Genomic DNA, 21,067 nt, shown 5'->3' on the forward strand with positions numbered 1-21,067 from the left:
GTGCTGACTGAAATAATCGCGAAACTTGATGTCACGCGATACTTAGTGGCTGCTTTTAATGTTGAAATATTAACAAGCCATTGTTTTTCTTCTTATCATTGTTGTAAGGTGATGTAAAAATAACAAACTGTAACGGGACAAAATATGACAGGAAAGCATTTTCAGGACTGCTCTTTTTAACAAGTGTTTTTGTTAGTCATTGTAATGTTAATGTAACATGTTGTGTAATATTACAACACTTTATAACCTTTTTTTTGATATAAAGGCAGTGGTTACCAAACACTGGGTCGCAACCCACACATGGGTCATTGGAGTTTTGCTTAATTTCCCCAAACTTTTGGTTATGATTTATGTGCACAGTCTATGTTTGAAATAACATGCATAAAAGGAAGTTTGAATTCATTTACCGAGCATTTCTTATTTGTTAAACTACGTCAGGTTTTTACAGACATGGCTGTAAATGAGTCACAACGTTATTCTTTCACATGTTGTGATTTGGGTCACCATCTTTGGGAAACACTGCTGTCAGTGAATGTTCAACTTTCATGATGCGTTAGTGCATCAATTTCCTGTTAGCTTTCAGATAAATGTAGGCAGTGTACGGACAGGAAGCCCCGCCCATTTGCATGTTGAAAATCAAATTAAAGTTTGTGAATCGCACTCATGTTCAGAGAGGATTGTGGGAAACGGCAGCCATGGCAGCACCGGTGAACATCCAGACAACGAGCAAGACGTGGGAGTTGAGTCTGTATGAGCTGCACAGGAGCCCGCAGGTACGAGCGCACGACACATAGCATTAACACGCTGCCACGGGCGTGTCTCACGCCTGCTGTTCTGCGTCTGTGCCAGCAGGAGGCGATCATGGACGGGACAGAGGTGGCTGTGTCTCCTCGTTCTCTGCACAGCGAGCTCATGTGTCCCATCTGTCTGGACATGCTGAAGAACACCATGACAACCAAAGAGTGTCTGCACCGCTTCTGCTCCGAATGCATCGTCACCGCTCTGCGATCAGGGTGAGAAGCGCCGGTCGTCGTGGTGACGAGAGGCCACACGGGCAAATGAGTGTCAGTGTTATTTTGTCCCACATGTCGTTATGCAGTAGAGTTTACCACACAGAATAATTTCAACTACTTCAACAAACTATTATTTTCTCGATTAATCCATGATGTCAGAAAATATTGATCAGTGTTTGTCAAACGTGGAAATAATGATGTTTCTCAAATGTCTTGTTTTGTCCACAAATCAAAATGAATGATTTCTTTGTCTTTTTAATGGAGTAAAGAAAGTAGAAAATATTCACATTTAAGAAGCTGAAAAATGACAGAAACTGTTTTTAATTATTAAATTAAATCAAACTCAAATAGTTTGATTTAGTAATTGATTTATAATCAAGTTATTGCATTGCAGCTGGAAAATTACAAAGACAATATGACATACTGTAAAGTACTGCTAAAAAACTACAAACTGATTGAGACTTAGTTCAGAAACAGAAAACACACTATGATATCCAGCAAACGTCTTCAAGACACAACTACAAACTACATCACAGTACACAAACTACTGCAAAATGTTCAGTCTTAAGCTCCACCCCCCTCACGCAGGAACAAGGAGTGTCCAACCTGCAGGAAGAAGTTGGTGTCCCGACGTTCGCTGCGTCGAGACTCTAACTTTGACGCGCTGATCTCTAAAATCTACCCGAGTCGCGAAGAGTACGAGGCTCATCAGCAGCGAGTCCTGGATCGACTCAACCGACTCCACAACCCGGACGCTCTGAGCTCCAGCATCGAGGAGGGGCTGAGACAACAGGCGCGCTACAGGTCTGAGAGGTGGGGCCAATCACAGCCGAGACAGCCAATCACAGCAGAGACGGCCAATCACAGCAGAGATAGCCACTGTGATGTTATGACCTTTGGTTGGACGGATGTTAGTCTGACCTTTGGTTGGATGGACGTTAGTTTGACCGTTGGTTGGATGGACGTTAGTCTGACCTTAGGTTGGATGGACATTAGTTTGACCTTTGGTGGGTTGGGCGTTAGTTTGACCTTTGGTTGGTTGGATGGATGCTAGTTTGACCTTTGGTTGGTTGGATGGGCGGTTTGACCTTTGGTGGTTGGTTAGTTTGTTGGACGGACGGGTTTGACCTTTGGGGTTGGACGGACGTTAGTTTGACCTTTGGTCGGACGGACATTAGTTTGACCTTGGTTGGTTGGACGTTAGTCTGACCTTAGGTTGGATGGACATTAGTTTGACCTTTGGTTGGATGGATGGACATTTGACCTTTGGTCCGACGGACGTTAGAACCTTTGGTTGGTTGAATGGACGTTAGTTTGACCTTTGGTCGGGACGTTGTTTGACCTTTGGTCGGACTGACGTTAGTTTGACCTTTGGTTGGACAGACGTTAGTCTGACCTTTGGTTGGTTGACGGACGTTAGTCTGACCTTAGGTTGGATGGACATTAGTTTGACCTTTGGTTGGATGGACGGATGTTTGACCTTTGGTGGTTAGACGGGTTTGACCTTTGGTTGGGATGTTACCTGGTTGGTTGGACGGACGTTAGTTTGACCTTTGGTCGTTAGTTTGACCTGTGGTTGGACGGACGAGTCTGACCTTGGTTGATGGACGTGGTTTGACCTTTGGTTGGACGGACGTTAGTCTGACCTTAGGTTGGATGGACATTAGTTTGACCTTTGGTTGGATGGACGGATGTTTGACCTTTGTTTAGACGACGTTAGTTTGACCTTTGGTTGGTTGGACGGACGTTAGTTTGACCTTTGGTCGTACGGACATTAGTTTGACCTGTGGTTGGACGGACGTTAGTTTGACCTTTGGTTGGACGGACATTAGTTTGACCTTTGGTTGGACGGACGTTACTATACCTTTGAACTGTTGTCACTCTGAATTTACTGCCCCCTGCAGGAACCACCGGGTGAAGAAGCCGACTCAGGAAAGTGACAACACCACGTTCAGTGGCGGGGAAGACAACGGTGACACCCGGTCACACGTGTCCCATGATTCCACCCCCTCACACGTGCCACACCCCTGTGGGCAGACATCCTCAGAGGCCGGGCCGAGCCGCAAGAGGCTGCGTGTCTCAGAGGACGGCTCGGGGCTAGAGGCTGACAGCGGGAGCCCGACGCCTCCACTGAGACACCGGGAAGAGGGGCCAGCCTCAGAGATCGAGCTGGTGTTCAGACCACACCCACAGCTAGTCCACGCCCACGACTACAACCAGACCAGGTGAGGCAGAGCAACGGCTGAATATCACATGACATAACGGTGACTTTCACACTGATGGGATTGTCTTTGTCTGCAGATTTGTGAAGACGACAGCCAACGCCACTGTGGACCATCTGTCCAAATACCTGGCTCTGCGCATTGCTCTGGAGGACAGACGGACCACTGAGGAGACACAGGACAGGGGGAGGGAGGGGTCCAGTCTGAGCCAAGTCAGTGAGAAACAGTACACCATCTACATCATCACCCGAGGAGGACAGTTCTCTGTGAGTCACTGTGGGCGGGGTCACACAGACAAACAGCCAATCACAAGCTGAAGCTTAGCAGCGCAACATTTTAAGACAAAAGAGTTTTCTAGATTACAGAGGAAACTGACAGATGCACGCTACCTATATACACGTGTGTGTGCATGTATATATGTGTGTGTATATATACACACGTCTGTGTGTGTGTGCATGTATATGTGTGTATATATATATATATATATATATACCTATGTGTATATACATATATACACATGTGTGTGCATATATATGTATACATGTGTATATATACTGTATATATATATACACGTGTGTGTGTGTGTGTGCATGTATATATACACGTGTGTGTGTGCATGTATATATGTGTGTGTATATATACACGTCTGTGTGTGTGTGTGCATGTATATGTATATATATATATGCCTATGTGTATATACATATATATATACACGTGTGTGTGCATATATATGTATACATGTGTATATATACTGTATATATATATATACACGTGTGTGTGTGTGCATGTATATATGTGTGTGTATATATACACGTGTGTGTGTGCGTGCATGTATATGTATATATATACACGTGTGCATATATATGTGTGTATATATATATATATATATATATATATACCTATGTGTATATACATATATACACATGTGTGCGCATATATATACATACACGTGTGTGTGCATATATATACATACACGTGTGTGTGCATATATATGTATGTGTGTGTATATATATGCATATATGTGTATGTGTGTGTGCACACATACACATATATGCATATATATATACATATACATACATATATATACACATATACACAAAAAAGAGATGACGGCCGTGTGTTTACGATGTCATAGGTGACGTTGTGTAATAAGCTCCTCCTCTTCCTCCTCAGACGCTGAACGGTTCTCTGACTCTGGAACTCGTCAACGAGAAATACTGGAAGGTCAGGAAACCGCTGGAGCTCTACTATGCTCCCACCAAGGAGCAACCTGCACCATCACCTCCCCACCACCAGAGGTCTCCTCCTCCTCAGAGGGAGGGATGAGGGGGAGGAGTCTGCAGCTTCTGCCGTGTTCATAGCGTCATCGCTACCGTTATTTTTTTATATATGGAGTCAGATTTTACATGAAGCAGAATTGGATTTAAATGATTTTCTAACAGTTCTGATTGTTGACGTGATTTTTAATTACTTTTAAAATTAAAAATCTTAATTTAGCAGCTGTGCCAAAATTACGGAAGAGTATTAGTGCCACATTGTTAAAAAATGTTAAAAGATTTTTGCAAGGTTTCTGAGATGAAAGACAGATTAAAGTGAGGTTCCTCACAATCAGAATTCTGAGAAAAGTCAGGTTTCTGAGATTAAAGCCGGATTAAACAATGTGGCACTTTCCGTACAAAATGAAAAGCCACTAGTGTGTAGTATTTGGTAATTTGGCAGCTGAATTTTAAATATTTGACTCAATTTTTTCCCCCTAAATTCTATGAAGTGAACTTTTGAGAAAGTTACATCCCATAATGTCACAGTGGTAGGGCAGCAGAGTGACAAGCAGGAAAAAGGAAATCTGATTTTACAACTCCTTTAACTTTTTTTTTTTTCTTTAGACTGAAATAGTTTTTCTTAAACTCGCTTCAGTCTTGATCTTTAATCTCTTGTCTGCCAATCGGCTCATGTCCCAGCATGCATTGAGGCAAGCCGCCGCCCAGCCTCGTGCACACGTTGCCGCTACATTCCCCGTTAAGCCATAAACATGGAGACGACGCAGGACTCGGCATCTTCTTCTCCTGACGCACTTTAACGTTTTTCTGTTCTCAATAAAAACATCCAAATCTTTGTTCAGCTCATTTTAATCTTTAACCAAAGATTAAAAGAATCAAATGTCAAAGTGTTTTGTTTCTTTGCTTCATGAAAAAAGAAAAGATAAACGTGTCAATGAAATCGCACAGTTTCAAACGTCCTCAGTGGGGACAACGTTACGTTTATATTGAAGTTTTGTCTTTTCTGTGGGATTTTAACAATTTTAATGTGGTTTTCACTAACTTACAGTATAACAAAGTATCAGCTTCACCTCAACCTGACCCCACACACCCACAAGTGTGAACCAGTGGTTGTGTTAATACATTTGATGAACACATGAATATTTAACCCATTAAAACTGGACGCGATACGCCGCCTTAAATATTGATCAGTGATGTCATCGCTAACGGTAGCTAACAGCGGTTATCCCATGTCTCGCTTCTGTCCCAAGCTGGCACATGAGCCCAAACCAGGTCTAATAATCTCAATCCCGTTCCATTAATGAGGTCACCATGGTAACCATGCAAATAAATACTCCTTCAACAGGTGATGGCCTTTTAACCCCAAACCAAAGTACCACACCCCCCAGTGTTGACCACAGAACAGGACAAAGGAGACCAAAAGTGGACTGAATTGTGGTTTTATTTTCCAAACATGACGACACTTATTTCTTCTTGGACACACCCACGGTGCGTCCACGGCGGCCGGTGGTCTTCGTGTGCTGACCGCGCACGCGCAGACTGAAACACAACAACATCAGGTCAAAGGTCAAATAAATCCATCAATAAATGAATGAATAAAATACAGGTGGAGTGGAACCCTCACCCCCAGAAGTGTCTGAGTCCACGATGAGCCCTGATCTTCTTCAGCCGCTCCAGGTCTTCTCTCAGCTTGTTGTCCAGACCGTTGGCGAGGACCTGGAACCACAAACACCACATTCACTTGTTCATCAACATACTTCAACCACTTTATTCATATATCATTAAACAATTCATCAATAAATTAAACTGTCATTTTCAGTGTGTGTGTCACAGTAAACAGTGTTAACATAACCACAACATTTCACTGTCGTTGACAGACAAACACATTCCTGATGAAGTCGCTCGTCCTGATAGTCGACTAATTATCGCTGACTCATGGTTTTTACAGATGGAGCTTCTGTTAGATCACGTGTGTGTGTGTGTGTGTGTGTGTGTTACCTGGCTGTATTTGCCGTCCTTAACGTCCTTCTGTCTGTTCAGAAACCAGTCTGGGATCTTGTACTGACGAGGATTCTGCATGATGGTCACCACTCGCTCCACCTGAAAGACCACAGCCACGTCACCAAGAGGTCAAAGGTCACGTTTGAGGAAAAACATTTCATCATTTCACTCAGCCACTGAAAACAACACACACCAAACAAGATGTTGTGAAGCAGCAGAGAGTGATGGGCGAGAGCGGTGGAACAGCTCAGATTAAATCCTGGAACGTGTCTTTGAGCTGCAGACAGCGCAGATTATAAACACTGTCTGTGTTTGAGCAGTGAACTAAAGACAGCAGGTCATTATTAAACATTAATTATCGGCCGGGTCGATATTTGATTTTTTTATTTAAATCCGACGGCTGATAAGAGATCAATTTAAGTGGGTTATTTTGGCTCTGTCTGTAGCAGAGCTCCAAATATCAATAATCCAGCCCACCATCATTCACTGCAGCAGCACTAAACCTGTGGAACACAACAGTTGATCACAGATCAGCTCGGTCGACTCATTTCTGCCTGATGAAAAAAAAACAGACTAACAATGGAGAGTGTGTGGGTAATAATGGCTGTTCAACTACCAAGTTACTTGTGTAGTGTTTCAGTTATACTGAACATTATCAGATCTTCCTGCGTTATTGTCTTAAAGTGGACATATTATACCATATTTCCCCCATTAAAATAGTTCCCTGGTGTCCTAATGAACATGTCAGTGACATGCTTTGGTCAAAATACCATAAGGATGAAGAATCATAGTAGTTCAAAAACCCTGCTAAACCCGCCACTTTCAGAACGCTCGGTTTTTGTGCATGGTCCCTTTATATGCAAATGAGACACAGGCAAACACACACCCACTTCTTCTGATTTGTCCTCTTTACAGCGCTTTACAGCTCTATTCGTCTCCCCCTCCCTCCACTAGCTCTCTGACAATATCAACATGTCAGCGTGCGCAGAAAACAGCAAGAGTGCCGTCACAGGAAGAGACGTCCGACACAAGGATCGAGCCGAACACTTTCCAACTGTAAATCAGTTAAAAACACTTAGGAACAGAACTGCTGATCGCCAGCGGCGCGCTGAATAAACTGTATGTTGCTGTATCAGACCGGAGACTGTGCTCCGGAGACCTCACCACCGCTGACCAGCTCCGGTGCTCCGGCGAGCTGGCGATCAGCGGTGCTGCACTCTCTGTGACACAGAGTGCAGCGGCGATCAGCAACTGTATCAGACTGAGTCTGTGCTCCGGTCATGGAGGACGTACTGAACAAATATGTTTAATTGGGACGTGTCAGAATGGTCAGTTATGAGCTCTATGTGATCTTTTCTTAACAATTTGTGTATTTGTACGTCGGCGTAATACGTCCCCCGACTAAATACGGCACTGGCCGCAGTCTGATGTGAAGTGGTGCGAACACACGTTTGCTGACTTTATCCGGCACATTAGCTTCATATATAAAATCTGTTCATATCCTATAAAATGAACGATTTAATGTTGCACTTTAAAGTAAAGAGTAGGGATGCACGATATATCGGCATTAATATTGTTATCGGCCGATGTTCGTCATTTTTTAACATATCGGCATCGGTTCAATGAGTAAAACTGCGCCGATTTTAACAACCGATGTTTATACCCGTCTAATTGCTGTTTGTGTATGTGTGTCAGGAAGGGGAGGCCATGCGGCATTTGTTTGGGCACATGACAGCGTCAGTGGCGCAAGCGCAGCACAAGGTGTGTGTGTGTGTGTGTGATTTTTCTTGGTGTCAATAGAAGATGCGCAAAAAGCATTATGCAACACTTGCAAAGTCGAGGTAATGCGCGGAGGGTTCCGCGTCAAGTCATTCAATACCACAAATTTGATTATGTCATTTGAAAAACCGCCACCCAGAAGTACACAAACAACGGCAGGAAGCTAGCGCTAGTAACATTGGGAAAGCAGACAAAAAGAAAGCAGCGCAGCTGGGACTCGACCAAAGGAAGACAGTGGCCAGGGCAATAACGATCAAGGTAATGGAAATGATTGCTCTTGACGACCAGCCGAGGGTTCCGACGGTTGATAGCGCATATTGAACCCCGCAACAACCTGCCAAGTCGGCGCTACTTTTCCGATGTTTTGCAATTGAATAAATATCTGGTTGCCATGAATACTGGCAAGTTTGATAAAGTATTTTAACATGTTTTCTTTTATTATGGCAGCTCTTAGTAGAGCTTGTCAGGTATTGTTTCTCATATTTGTTGTGTAGTTTTATTGTGAAGGGAAGTGGCGCGGTTGTTGTTGTTGCCGGGAGGAAGGGTTGTTGACTTTATTTACGTACCCAGTATAGACGCCCTTATCTCGGTTACAGTAACTTTGGCAGGGTATTATTTTTATTTATGTTCATGTTTGTAATTTATGATCCAAACTTTCTCACAGGAGTTTAGTGAGTTGAGGGAGTTAAACTGTACTTTCATTTAGTTACACACTTGCTACAAGTGGTAAAGGTTTTTAAAAACCTTTACTTGTAGTTGGTTACTTGTGTCTTATGTGACCTTGTTATTTGGAGGTAAAACATGTTTTGAAAATAAAGGAAGACATTCAAAAATTCAGCTTGCGTGATTTTCATTCTGTACAAACTCTTATCTCAGAAACTTTCTTTAAAAACATATATCGATATCGGTAGATATCGGTTATAGCAGCAATATTAATATCGGTATCGGCAGAAATAGTCACATGGATTTATGATGCGTTTGCTGCCCCTGTTACCAGGGCGTCAGAGAGGGACATGATTTTAAACTCATCCACGATATTTTCTTTCAGGTGAGCGAGTGATGGTGTGAGTGAGTGAAAGTCACCTCCTCCTCTGTCAGCTCTCCTGCTCTCTTACTCAGGTCGATGTCTGCCTTCCTCAGGACGACATGGGCGTAACGTCTGCCAACTCCCTAACACACACACACACACGATAACATGAAAAAGATCTGAACATAAAGACGTTTAAACTCATTTAAAGTGTTGATTACAATTCCCTCACACAAACATGAGGGTGAAACGGACGACCTCACCTTGATGGCAGTGATAGCGAAGGCGATTTTCCTCCGACCATCGATGTTCGTGTTGAGAACACGAAGAATGTGCTGGAACTTCTCAGGGATGACGAGAGACTGAAAACCACAGCACACTGACTGCTCTTCATCCTCATCACAAACCAGCTATACACTCACATTTGATATTTAAACAAAAAACTACTTTAACAGAGACAATGTCTGATACATGTCAACAAACCAAAGCTCTTTAAACGTCAACACATCATTTCATAAACATTCAGATTTCCATGTTGTAGTAAAAAGACTTCATGGTCGCAAGTTCAGCTCCACCCCTGGCAGGTTGTACTCAATTCCCTTGTAAGTCGCATTGGATAAAAGCATCTGCTACATGACACGTAAGTTCAATAACAAAACAAAGTCTGCAGTGTTAAGTGCATTCATATGAATGTTCTGCTCTGAGGTAAAAACTCAATCATTTGAACCTTTGTTTACACCAGGGGTGTTCAGCCTGTGGCATCTTTAGTTTCCCAAGTATCAACGACACACAACCCAAATATTATTTCATTTATTTTACAGTGGGTTTGAAATAAACCGTTTTCTTTTTGAAGTTTTTAAATTTCATGAATCGTTTTTTCCATAAAGAGTTTCTGTGTAATTAGATCAGACAGATCAAATACACGCAGATCACACTGAACAGTGGAGCTAATGTCTTAGCTCCACATTAGCAGAAATCCTTCAGTTTCAACGTGAACTTACGTCTCGTGCCTGACACACATTTACCCCGCGTCACGTGCACCGGCGTGCGGCGTGATTTAAGTGCACGCGCCGCAGCTGGGACAAAAACATGCGGAGCTTGTGTTAGTTAGCTCAGAAGCTAACCGCCTCCTAACTAACACGTATTAACACATATGAACAGCCATGAACAGCGACAATGTAACGATCTACGACCGGAGCCGAGTCTCCTTCAACATCGACATTCAACGAGCGAACAATCGGAGACGGAAGCGACAAAAACGAGAGAGATTGAGCAGAAAGTGTGGCTATATGAGTAGAGTTTGTGCCCGCGCCTCAGCGCCGAGGTTCAACGGTGAAAATAAACCTTCATCCCGCACACATATCCACACAACTCACAACGCGTCCGCTCACGGGAGACACACAATAAACACCACAGTCTCTAAAAAGTGACAGATGTGTGCGTTTAACGCAGGATGGAGGCGGATTTCAGCAGAAATACAGGCAAAGAAAACGCTCTTACCATCTTGGAAGTGGATTCCGTGCGAAGAGGAAGTTACAGCGCTCTCGCGTGAGTTTGACCACACGCACTAACGGAAGTGGGTCCGTCTCTTTAGTGTCCGACCAGCGTGTTATTCTCTAATCATTCACAAATGTAATGGAAATTTGTTTCTGATGAAAACTGTGAATAAATAACTTAGAAATTCTGTTTGTTTCAAAAAATAAAATATTTTTCAAAGATCCTCGCGCCACCCTCCAGTCCAGTGGGTGGCGGTAATGCGCCTGTTGTGGAAGGGGGAGGGGCTTAATGAAAATGGCGGATTACGCTGCAGAAGCTCCGGCGGCTCTGGATGTAAACACTTCTGGAAATGCGACAGACTCCGCGATTGCGTATTTACAAGACGAGGTGACTTTTAAAAGTCTTTTCACGCAGTAAATCAAACTCTGGTGACAAGAAACTCACGTCTTATCGCGTGTTTTGACGTCGTGCAGTGACGCACCGTGAAGCTAATGTAGCAGTTAGCTTCCTGGTTTAGCTCAGTCCAGTGTTTGCATTAGAACTGTTTTTCCTGTTTTAGCTCGATAGTAGAAGAACAACAAGAAAACAGATTATTCTTTCTTATGTTTATCAACATATTATACTAGATGGTTTAATATGGTTAATGAATCAACTACAGTAAAACCACCTGGATGCTAAATAAGCTTAGATTTTATATACCGTTTAATGGTAAATGTAGCGCTGCAAGGATTATTCTATGACTACATTAACTGTCATCTGTTTTTGATAAAATATTAATCAGGTTCAGCGGTTTTTTAAATAGTAATATTTTCCAAAAATTCGTTTTCTGATATTTCAGCTCCTTAAATGTGAAAACTTTATGGTTTCTTTGCTCCATATAATACAGAAATTTTTGTTTGTGGACAAATCAAGACATTTGACGACATCATTATTTAAGATAATATTAAATAATCATTTATTATTAATTGGACTGGAGTGGGACATAGTAATGTATTTTCACATCTGTGAATGTACAATATAGAATAATATTGACAATAAAGCTATAAAAAGGTGGTTATTGGAGGTATTGCACGTGGGTTTTTGTTCGATGAATCGATTGTTAATCGATTACTAAATTAACCAACAACTGTTTTGATAATCGATTAATCGGTTTGAAGCTTTTTTTCATGAGTAAAACAAGATTTCTGATCTTTTAAGCTTCTTAAATGTAAATATTTTCTTAATTTCTTTGCTCTGGATAACGAAGAAATCATAAAAAGTTAATCATCATCACATTTGAGAACATCGTAATTTCCAGGTTTGACAAACACAATCAACATTTCTTAAGATTTTCTGACATTTTATGGACCAAAGGATTAATCGAGGTAATAATCGACAGATTAGTTGCAGCTCTAGTTTTTTCCAGTTTTGACAAACACTGATCAGTATATTTTATATTTAGTTATATTTTATTAACCAATTGTCAAAATAATCTAAGGTCATATCAGGTAAATTACTAACAAACATATTTATTTATTATGTGAGGTGTCATTTGTATTTACTTTTACTACAAACCTGGGACATTTGCTCACCACCATGTTGCTATAACGCACCACATTCACCATTTATTTTAGTTTTATTTTTCCACGACACCTCTGTTACTTACAGCAGCTCTGTGTCTGTGAAGACACGAAAACACCAGAGAGAGACATTTACAATATGATGTGATTTTATTGTCCCTGTGGGGAAATTTGACTTGGACATAAAAGTAATGCCTTCACATACAATAAAAAAAACATGTGTCAAAATATAACACTTAAAGTGTGTGTGTTTGTGTGTGTCCTCCACAGAAGCCTGACGCAGACATGACTCACCTGAACCTTGGAGAACTGGACCTCACCACTGATGAGTACATCCTCGATGAAGTGGACAGTAAGTCAACATTTATTGTACAGTGTGTTTGTAAGAGGTTCAGCTGTGTGATGAGCACCGAGGGCGGCTCCTTACGGCCCCTGCTGCTGAGAACCAGCCTGACTCGCTCTCACAGTGAAAGTCTTAAGTCTTTGTTATCTTAAAGATCACATCTTATTATACCCTATTTCCCCCATTAAACTGGTTCCCTGGTGTCCTAATGAACATGTCAGTGACATGCTTTGGTCAAAATACCATAAGGATGAAGCATCATAGCAGTTCAATAACCCTGCTAAACACGCCCCTTTCAGAATGCTCTGTTTTATGCAAATGAGACACAGGCAAACACGCCCACATTGTCCGAAGTGGAGATGTCCGACACAAGGATCAAGCCAAACAGTGCCGAACTGTAAATCAGTCAAAAACACTTAAGGACAGCACCACTGATCCACCACTGACCTTTGTATGTGACTGTATCAGACTGAGTCTGTGCTCCGGTCATGGAGGACGTACTGAACAAATATGTTTAATTAGGACGTGTCAGAATGGTCAGTTATGACCTCTATGTGACCTTTTCTTAACAATGTGTGTGTTTGTACGTCGCTGACTAAATACTGATGTGAAGTGGTGCGAACACACGAACACACGTTTGCTGACTTTATCATCGGCACATTAGCTTCATATATAAAATCCTCTGTAAAACACTGTGCTCCACTGTGCAGCCACCAACAGCACACTTGTCCCTCCGCGTTGACATAATACCGCTCTTCCTCCCTCCCTCCTTCCTCCTTGTCCCTCTAGCAGGGTGGAGCTAAGGTGGAGCTCTCCAAGTAAACTTACTGGTGGGCGGTAACATTCGTGGTGAAATGCGCATGCTGCCGTCATAAGCGCAGGAAATTCAACATGGAGTGTTTTATGGCCTATACTTACACTAAGGGGGACCACGAAAACATGACTGAGTATTCTTTTTCCACACTTTGGCGACTGGTAGGGCCTCCAGAGTCCCAAATATAAGTATTGAAATGGTTAAAAAGTGGATTTTGCATCACATGCAGGGGTGGAGTGGCTCAGTGATTAAGACTGGTACCCTGTGTGTGAAAGACATCATGGTCACAATGGTCGCAAGTTCGACTCCAACCCTAACTTAATTCCATTGTAAGTCGCTTTGGATAAAAGCGTTTGCAAAATGACATGTAATATGTCCCCTTTAAGAACATTAAGTGGTGAGTGGTTTACAAACTTCAGTTTCCTGTTGGAAAAGTCCGTCTAACAGTGAGATAAAGACGTGAACATGTGATGCAGGTATCGTAGACTTAAAGTGATGTCTGAGTCTCCGTGTCGCAGCAGCAGGGGGCGCTCACAGCACATTTAGAGTTGAACACTTGAACATGTTCTGTCTCCTGCAGTTCACATTCAGGCCAACCTGGAGGACGACCTGGTGAAGGAGGCGCTGAAGACGGTGAGAGAGTCTCAGACTAAATCCTGAGTTTACAAATCTGTTGTTTAAGCCTTGTAATGAGACAAATATCAGTTATCAGTTATTTCCAACATTAAAGCAAACATTTTATGTTTTAGGGTGTTGACCTGCGACAGTACTCCAAACAGGTGGAGGTGGAGCTGCAGAGGATCGAGCAGGTGTCCATCAGAGACTGTATCCTGTCCACTTGCTTTCATGAAGAAAATATCTCTAACATTTCGTCTTTAAATTGACTTCAAGTTTGCATGATGTGCTGCAGTAGATACGAGTTGAACTTTTCTTTTCCTGAGCCGTCGTCTCTCAGACATCAAAGAGAGTCAGAACATCGCTCTCCTGCACAACCAGATCACCGCCTGTGACGCCATACTGGAGGTAAGTCAAGACGCCCACAGAAAGTGACAAGGATGTGTTTTCATCATGGTATCAGTTAGGTACAGTAAGGTAAGGTTTGGGATGGTAAAGTCCTGAGAACAGAACCTTTTCTTGGTAGGCAGGGTGTGGACGACGTGACAATATTTTGGTTCTATCCCTAATGGAAACATAAAAATATACATACGGACAAAGAAATCATGTGAAAATCAAATGTAAATGAGTGTGCGTGACTGTGATCAGGGTTTCTTTGTGTGTTTGCCTGTGGTCAGCGTATGGAGGGCATGCTGAGCGGCTTCCAGAGTGACCTGTCGTCCATCAGCAGTGAGATCCAGACGCTGCAGCAGCAGTCCGTCAGCATGAACGTGCGTCTGAAGAACCGTCAGGCCATACGCAGCCACCTCAGCCAGCTGGTGGACGAGCTGGTGGTTCCCGGAGCCATGATCTCGTAAGTGAAGCTGCTGTCTCTGTGTCATGTGTGTTTGTGGACGAGTGTGGGAGGGTTCTCTCTCTCTCCCTCTCTCCCTCTCCCTCTCCCTCTCTCTCTCTCTCTCTGACCATCACGTCTCACCGCAGCACCATCCTGGAGAGTCCGGTGATGGAGCAGGACTTCCTGGAGCAGCTTCACGAGCTCAACAACAAGATCAACTTTGCCAAAGAGCTGAGCTTTAGAGAGACACTCGCCTGCTCCGACATCCAGGACATTGTCGACCGCCTCAAAATCAAGGTGACACACATGCACGAGTCGGGAGGAGCTGTCAGAACGAACTTTGTTACAAACTTTGTTCCTTCTCCTCAGGCCGTGTCGAAGATCAGAGAGTTCATCCTGCAGAAGATCTACTCTTTCAGGAAGCCGATGACTAACTACCAGATCCCTCAGAACACTCTGCTCAAATACAGGTGAGAGCATCTGCCCATGAAACATCTCTTTCACCTGAACCTTCATCTGAACCTTCACCTGAACCTTCATCTGAACCTTCATCTGAACCTTCCTCTGACCTTCATCTGAACCTTCACCTGAACCTTCATCTGAACCTTCACCTGAACCTGAACCTTCACCTGAACCTTCATCTGAACCTTCATGAACTGAACCTTCATCTTCATCTGAACCTTTACCTGAACCTTCATCTGAACCTTCACCTGAACCTTTACCTGAACCTTCATCTGAACCTTCATCTGAACTTCCTGAACCTTCATCTGAACCTTCTCTGAACCTTCACCTGAACCTTCACCTGAACCTTCACCTGAACCTTCATCTGAACCTTCACCTGAACCTGAACCTTCATCCTGAACCTTCACCTAACCTTCATGAACCTTGAACCTTCACCTGAACCTTCACTGAACCTTCACCTGAACCTTCATCTGAACCTTCATCTGAACCTTCATCTGAACCTTCATCCTGAACCTTCATCTGAACCTTCACCTGAACCTTCACCTGAACCTTCTGAACCTTCACCTGAACCTTCATCTGAACCTTCATCTGAACCTTCATCTACCTGAACCTTCATCTGAACCTTCATCTGAACCTTCACCTGAACCTTCACCTGAACCTTCATCTGAACCTTCACCTGAACCTTTGCGCTGTGTTTGTCTCTCTGCAGGTTTTTTTACCAGTTCCTCTTGGCCAACGAGAGGACGGTTGCCAAGGAGATCCGAGATGAGTACGTGGACACGATGAGCAAGATTTACTACAGTTACTTCAAGTCGTACAGTAGCAGGCTGCTCAAAGTGCAGGTCAGTGAGTGACATCATCAACACTCATTTACATAACGCCTCACAACCAGAGGCTCCGCCTCCGTCCAGCAACACGCATGTCATGTGACCCAGCCACGTACAGTTGAACTCACATCCTGGATTTTTTTTTTAGATACTAAAACAAAAGGGTGTAAAGATTAGATGTAACCATAGCAACGGGGGTGAGTTTTAAGATTTAAAGATGTGGGTGGAGCCTCTGTGGACAGACCTCAGCTCCTCACACGTGACGTGTTTGTCTCGTCGACAGTACGAGGAGGTGGCGGACAAAGACGACCTGATGGGAGTGGAGGACACGGCCAAGAAAGATATCCTTTAAAGTGTGTGTGTGTGTGATGTTAAGATCACTGATTTTCTCTCTGAGGTTTGGTTAACAAACATTTGTGAGGTAACATCAGAAATATGCTTTCTTGTCCCATAAAAAAATATTCTGGGCTCCGCCCCCTCTGGGACGCGGACACTGTGTTCATATAAAGAAGAGTCACATTCCTCTGGTGCTGCAGGCGTTGTCTTCACTACCTGCTAATTATGAAATCTGCAAACGAGGCATTGGAACAGGAAGAACAAACAGTTAAAGACACCTGTCTGTTAACTGAAGAGACACACCCTCTGTGTGTGTGTGTGTGTGTGTGTGTGGGTGGGTGTGGTACGTAAAGATGCAGTACATATTTAATGAGTTCAGGTAAATCATCATCAGGGAGGCGGATGTCACCCTCACATACCGAACATTGAGAACACGTACGTGCTCATTAATGTCAGAGGTCATGTGACTCATGTCAGTCATCCTTGACGCCACGTCCTCAGGTTTCTTCTCCAAACCTTCTCTGAAGAGCAGGAACACCATCTTCACCCTGGGACAGCGAGGAGCTGTCCTGAGTCCAAGTGAACTGGAGGGACCAATACTGGTCCCACACACTGTACAGAGAGGAGACAGCAGAGTGAGACACACACACACACACACACACACACACTGTCCAGAGAGGAGAGTGAGACACACACACACACACACACACTGTCCAGAGAGGAGACAGCAGAGTGAGACACACACACACACACTGTCTGAGGGAGACAGCAGAGTGAGAGACACACACACACTGTCCAGAGGAGAGACAGCAGCGGAGAGACACACACACACACTGAAGGAGAGGAGACAGCAGAGTGAGATATACACAGTCATTACCTGTCCAGAGAGGGGAGAGCAGCAGAGTTACATGCTGTCCAGAGGAGCAGCAGAGTGAGACACACACACACACACTGACCAGAGAGGAGATACAGCAGAGTGAGACACACACACACACACACACACACACACACGCACACACGCACGCACACACACACACACACACACACACACACACATACACGGCAGGTCCCCTGTGATCATGTGACCTGCTGCTGCCACACTCTGGATCAACACTGACACCTGCTGGTCATCTGTGATACATTATTATGAGCCTCATAATAGAGAATATGAAAAGTGAAACTAAAATGAAAATGTGAATAATGAACTCTTGTGTCTTTCATCCGTCCATCAGTATCCGTATGAGACGCTGTTTCGCAGTCAGCACTACGCACTGCTGGACAACGGCTGCAGAGAGTTCCTCTTCCTGTGCGACTTCTTCATGGCTGCAGGAAACTCCGCCCTCGACCTCTTCAACAGCATCATGGGCAAAACGCTCAGCATGTTTCTGGTACGCTCCTCCTCCTGCTCCTGTTGCGCCCCCTGTTGTCCCCGTGTAAGTTTTGTCGTCTCCACAGAAAAGTATGTCCACGTACGTCTCTGACTGCTACGACAGCATCGCCGTGTTCCTGTGTATCCACATCATCCTGAGGTTCAGAGCCATCACCGCCAAGAGGAACATCCCCGCCCTCGACAAGTCAGTGTCTGCACACGCCCCTTTTCAAGGGACCGCTGTTTTGTCTTTTTTTTAAGTTCACGTGTGTGTGTGTGTGTGTGTGTGTCAGGTACTGGGACGCTGTGCTGGAGCTGCTGTGGCCGAGGTTTGAGTTGATCCTGGAGATGAACATCCACAGCATCAGAAACACAGACCCTCAGAGACTGGGAGTACTGGACACCAGACCCCACTATGTACGTACATGTGTGTACATGTGTGTACATGTGTGTACATGTGTGTACACGTGTGTATACGTGTGTGTGTGTCAGTGAACTGAGTGTGAGTTGTGTTGTTTTTAGATCACTCGTCGTTACGCGGAGTTCTCGTCAGCCATCGTCAGCATCAACCAGACGTTTCCTAACGAGAGAACCAACGCTCTGCTGGGACAACTGCAGGTGACACACACACACACACACTCTTCTCTCTCTCTCTCTCTCTCTCTCTCTCTCTCTCTCTCTCTCTCTCTCACACACACAGTGTGATGTGTGTGTGTGTGTGTGTGTGTGTGTGTGTTATGTGCAGGTTGAAGTGGAGAACTTTGTCCTGAAGATGGCAGCAGAGTTTCCCTCCAGACGAGATCAGCTCATCTTCCTCATTAACAACTATGATATGATGCTGGGTGTCCTCATGGTGATATACAAACACACACACGCACACACACGCACACACGCACACACAGTCATCTGACTCTCTGTGTGTTTTTCCTCTCTGGTCCAGGAGAGGGCAGCAGACGACAGTAAAGAGGTTGAAGGTTTCCAGCAGCTTCTTCTGGCCAGAACACAGGTGAACCAAATCTCTTTACCTCGTCTTTAGAACATGGAGGTAAGGGAGAGGTAAAATGAGCATCTGTGAAGAAAGGCGACAAGTTTGTCTGACTTAGCTGCATGTTCTGGGGAAGCCTGTCAACTCGCTGTAGATTTCTGGCCTGTTTGGGTGAAAATGTGCTGCAGCTCCCATCTATCATTGACTCTGCAGCTTTATAAACAGCATATAATGAGTTTAAAAAAAAAAGAAGAAAAAAAAGATTCAGGCGTTCTATATTATCTCTATATCTGCAGCCCCTGCCCCCACAGCTGAAGCGTAATCCTGTCTCTGAGTGGAGCAGTACATGTGTGTATATCTGCCTGTCACACGGCTGTTATAAGAAGCTAACAGAGGGAAAAGCCTGAGGTGATGCTACATTAATACTGCGGCTGATTAGCAGTGCAGTGTGAAGGAGGGCTTTTCTGTTGTGTTTGCATGTGAGGTGGAGGCAGATGCTGATAAGAAACACTTACTATCTACTGCATGGTAAGCAAAATAATAATTCAATCTTATTAATGTGTTCAACACTTACAAGTACAAACTACACTCGACTGATGTTTGTGGAAATGTAACACGAGTCATTTTCAGACACCAGAATTACACATTTATGATCCATATAACCACAGTATGGACAAAAGTATTCACACACCTGACCATTACACCAACAGGGACTGTAATGATGTATTCAAATACATGTACAGTACGTTAATATGGATTTGGTCCTTTGAAGTGTTTCTGTGGAGCATTTCTGAGGTCAGGCACTGATGTTGGCTCACAATCTCTGTTCGAGTTCATTCCAAAGGTGCTCGATGGGGTTGAGGTCAGGTCAGTCAAGTTGTTCCACACCAAACTCGTCAAACCATGTCTTTACAGTCCTTGCTTTGTTCACTGAGACACAGTAATGTTGGAATAGAAAATTGCATTCCTCAAACTGTTGCCTTCGTTGGAGATAAGTTGCCGAGCCCAAAGCCTGATTGAAACACCTGAATTCAATACTTTACAGGAGGTGGGGCCAAATACTTTTGTCCATATATTGTGTAGGAGCCAATTCCAATTCCTGTGTTTGATTATTTCAGTTATGGCAAATTGCCCATTTTACACAGCATTTCTGCTGTGTACTCATTTATAGTTTGAGAATATGTGTGTCATGATAGTTGGTGTCCTGTATATAGGGCAGGTTCTGCAGCCTAGTGGTGTTGCAGACTATGGAGAGCATACAGTCTTTAGACCTTGTTTGGTTTGCAGCAGACAGTCTTTTTCGTATCCCCTTTTTGTTTATAGAAACATTTTCAGTATATATTTTTTTTCTATCGCACCATTTTCTAAAGCCACAAGGAGCCAATATTTGTTGTTTATTATGGAAGAGCATCTGGACATTATTTTCTTTTCTTCAAGCAAACACAACACAAAGTGTCTTATTTTATCTCGTCATCCCATGACTGACTCACACATCTGGACTAAAACAATAGGATCCTGTGGTCACTACATAGTGTATGACAAACTCGGCAGGAGATTGCATTGTATTAAAATAGACACAGACTTCTAGTGAAGCCATGGAAGGAGAATGTTAAGTACCACTTTCTGGGCAGCTGTTGTTGTTTTTATGTCTGTCAGATTCTGCGATCATTGACATTTGGGTTGGAATGACTAAAAATTGGTGTTGTATATCAAGAAGATGTCGGTGAGTGTGTATGTAATGCTCAAGCATGTCTTGAATTAACCCTTTTTCATGGCAGATATTTTTCCTAGTCACATGGCTTAACCAGAAACATTAATTAGCGTTCCACTCCAGAAAGCCAGCGTCATACTATTGTTCAAGCGTAAGGTTAGGTCACACTAAATACTTGACACTTTAACCTGTGTTTTATTCTAAAACCGCATACATGTGTTCCAAATAAGCAATTGAGAAATAATTATACTGTACGATCATCGTAGCAGTACTAATAAAACAAATGTAACGTCGACCTAAGACTTTTGCAATTAGCTTATTTCTCACTTGATTTATAATGCCAATAAACATTTTCTGAGGAGTTAATGTCTCAGTCACTAGTTTTAGGTCTTCTT

General features: G+C 43.4%; 3 protein-coding genes across 4 annotated transcripts in view; 2 read left to right on the forward strand and 1 right to left on the reverse strand.

Annotated features, from left to right (window-relative positions):
- Positions 1–5,399, forward strand: part of LOC122786142 (E3 ubiquitin-protein ligase RING2-A-like) — a 5,727-nt gene extending 328 nt beyond the window's left edge. The window contains exons 2-7 of one of the 2 annotated variants that reach the window (XM_044052195.1): positions 672–773; positions 853–1,013; positions 1,602–1,826; positions 2,918–3,238; positions 3,315–3,501; positions 4,409–5,399. In XM_044052195.1, coding sequence (XP_043908130.1) covers positions 696–773; positions 853–1,013; positions 1,602–1,826; positions 2,918–3,238; positions 3,315–3,501; positions 4,409–4,561 — 1,125 coding nt within the window. In that variant the 5' untranslated portion in view covers positions 672–695 and the 3' untranslated portion in view covers positions 4,562–5,399. Of the gene's footprint in view, positions 1–671; positions 774–849; positions 1,014–1,601; positions 1,827–2,917; positions 3,239–3,314; positions 3,502–4,408 lie in introns of both variants that reach the window. The other variant, XM_044052194.1, reaches the window with a different exon arrangement.
- A 536-nt stretch (positions 5,400–5,935) lies between these two features.
- On the reverse strand, positions 5,936–10,902 carry rps18 (ribosomal protein S18). Its single transcript, XM_044052196.1, has 6 exons — positions 10,820–10,902; positions 9,583–9,681; positions 9,376–9,462; positions 6,511–6,612; positions 6,137–6,228; positions 5,936–6,051 (listed from the first exon to the last, which is right to left on the reverse strand). Exons 1-6 carry the CDS (start codon positions 10,820–10,822, stop codon positions 5,976–5,978), a joined length of 459 nt encoding a protein of 152 aa, XP_043908131.1. The 5' UTR covers positions 10,823–10,902; the 3' UTR covers positions 5,936–5,975.
- A 194-nt stretch (positions 10,903–11,096) lies between these two features.
- Positions 11,097–19,012, forward strand: vps52 (VPS52 subunit of GARP complex). The gene is made up of 17 exons (XM_044053288.1): positions 11,097–11,203; positions 12,646–12,727; positions 14,113–14,165; positions 14,282–14,357; positions 14,488–14,555; positions 14,825–15,000; positions 15,129–15,279; positions 15,352–15,452; positions 16,154–16,286; positions 16,555–16,612; positions 17,109–17,242; positions 17,840–17,995; positions 18,063–18,181; positions 18,270–18,393; positions 18,499–18,594; positions 18,722–18,829; positions 18,917–19,012. Exons 1-17 carry the CDS (start codon positions 11,105–11,107, stop codon positions 19,010–19,012), a joined length of 1,830 nt encoding a protein of 609 aa, XP_043909223.1. The 5' UTR covers positions 11,097–11,104.
- The last annotated feature ends 2,055 nt before the right edge of the window (positions 19,013–21,067 follow it).

Source organism: Solea senegalensis, linkage group LG20 (assembly GCF_019176455.1).
Source record: "Solea senegalensis isolate Sse05_10M linkage group LG20, IFAPA_SoseM_1, whole genome shotgun sequence".
NCBI classification, from domain to species: Eukaryota; Metazoa; Chordata; class Actinopteri; order Pleuronectiformes; family Soleidae; genus Solea; species Solea senegalensis.

Excerpts from the sequence above, each read along its gene's own strand:
- rps18 (XM_044052196.1), bottom strand. Across the intron at positions 9,463-9,582 it reads TCGCTATCACTGCCATCAAG|GGAGTTGGCAGACGTTACGC; the intron begins GTGAGGTCGTCC and ends TGTGTGTGTTAG. Across the intron at positions 6,613-9,375 it reads GAGAGCTGACAGAGGAGGAG|GTGGAGCGAGTGGTGACCAT; the intron begins GTGACTTTCACT and ends GTGGTCTTTCAG.
- vps52 (XM_044053288.1), top strand. The coding sequence starts at position 11,105 with ATGAAAATGGCGGATTACGCTGCAGAAGCTCCGGCGGCTCTGGATGTA. Across the intron at positions 14,358-14,487 it reads GCAGGTGTCCATCAGAGACT|ACATCAAAGAGAGTCAGAAC; the intron begins GTATCCTGTCCA and ends GTCGTCTCTCAG. Across the intron at positions 18,595-18,721 it reads CTCTGCTGGGACAACTGCAG|GTTGAAGTGGAGAACTTTGT; the intron begins GTGACACACACA and ends TGTTATGTGCAG.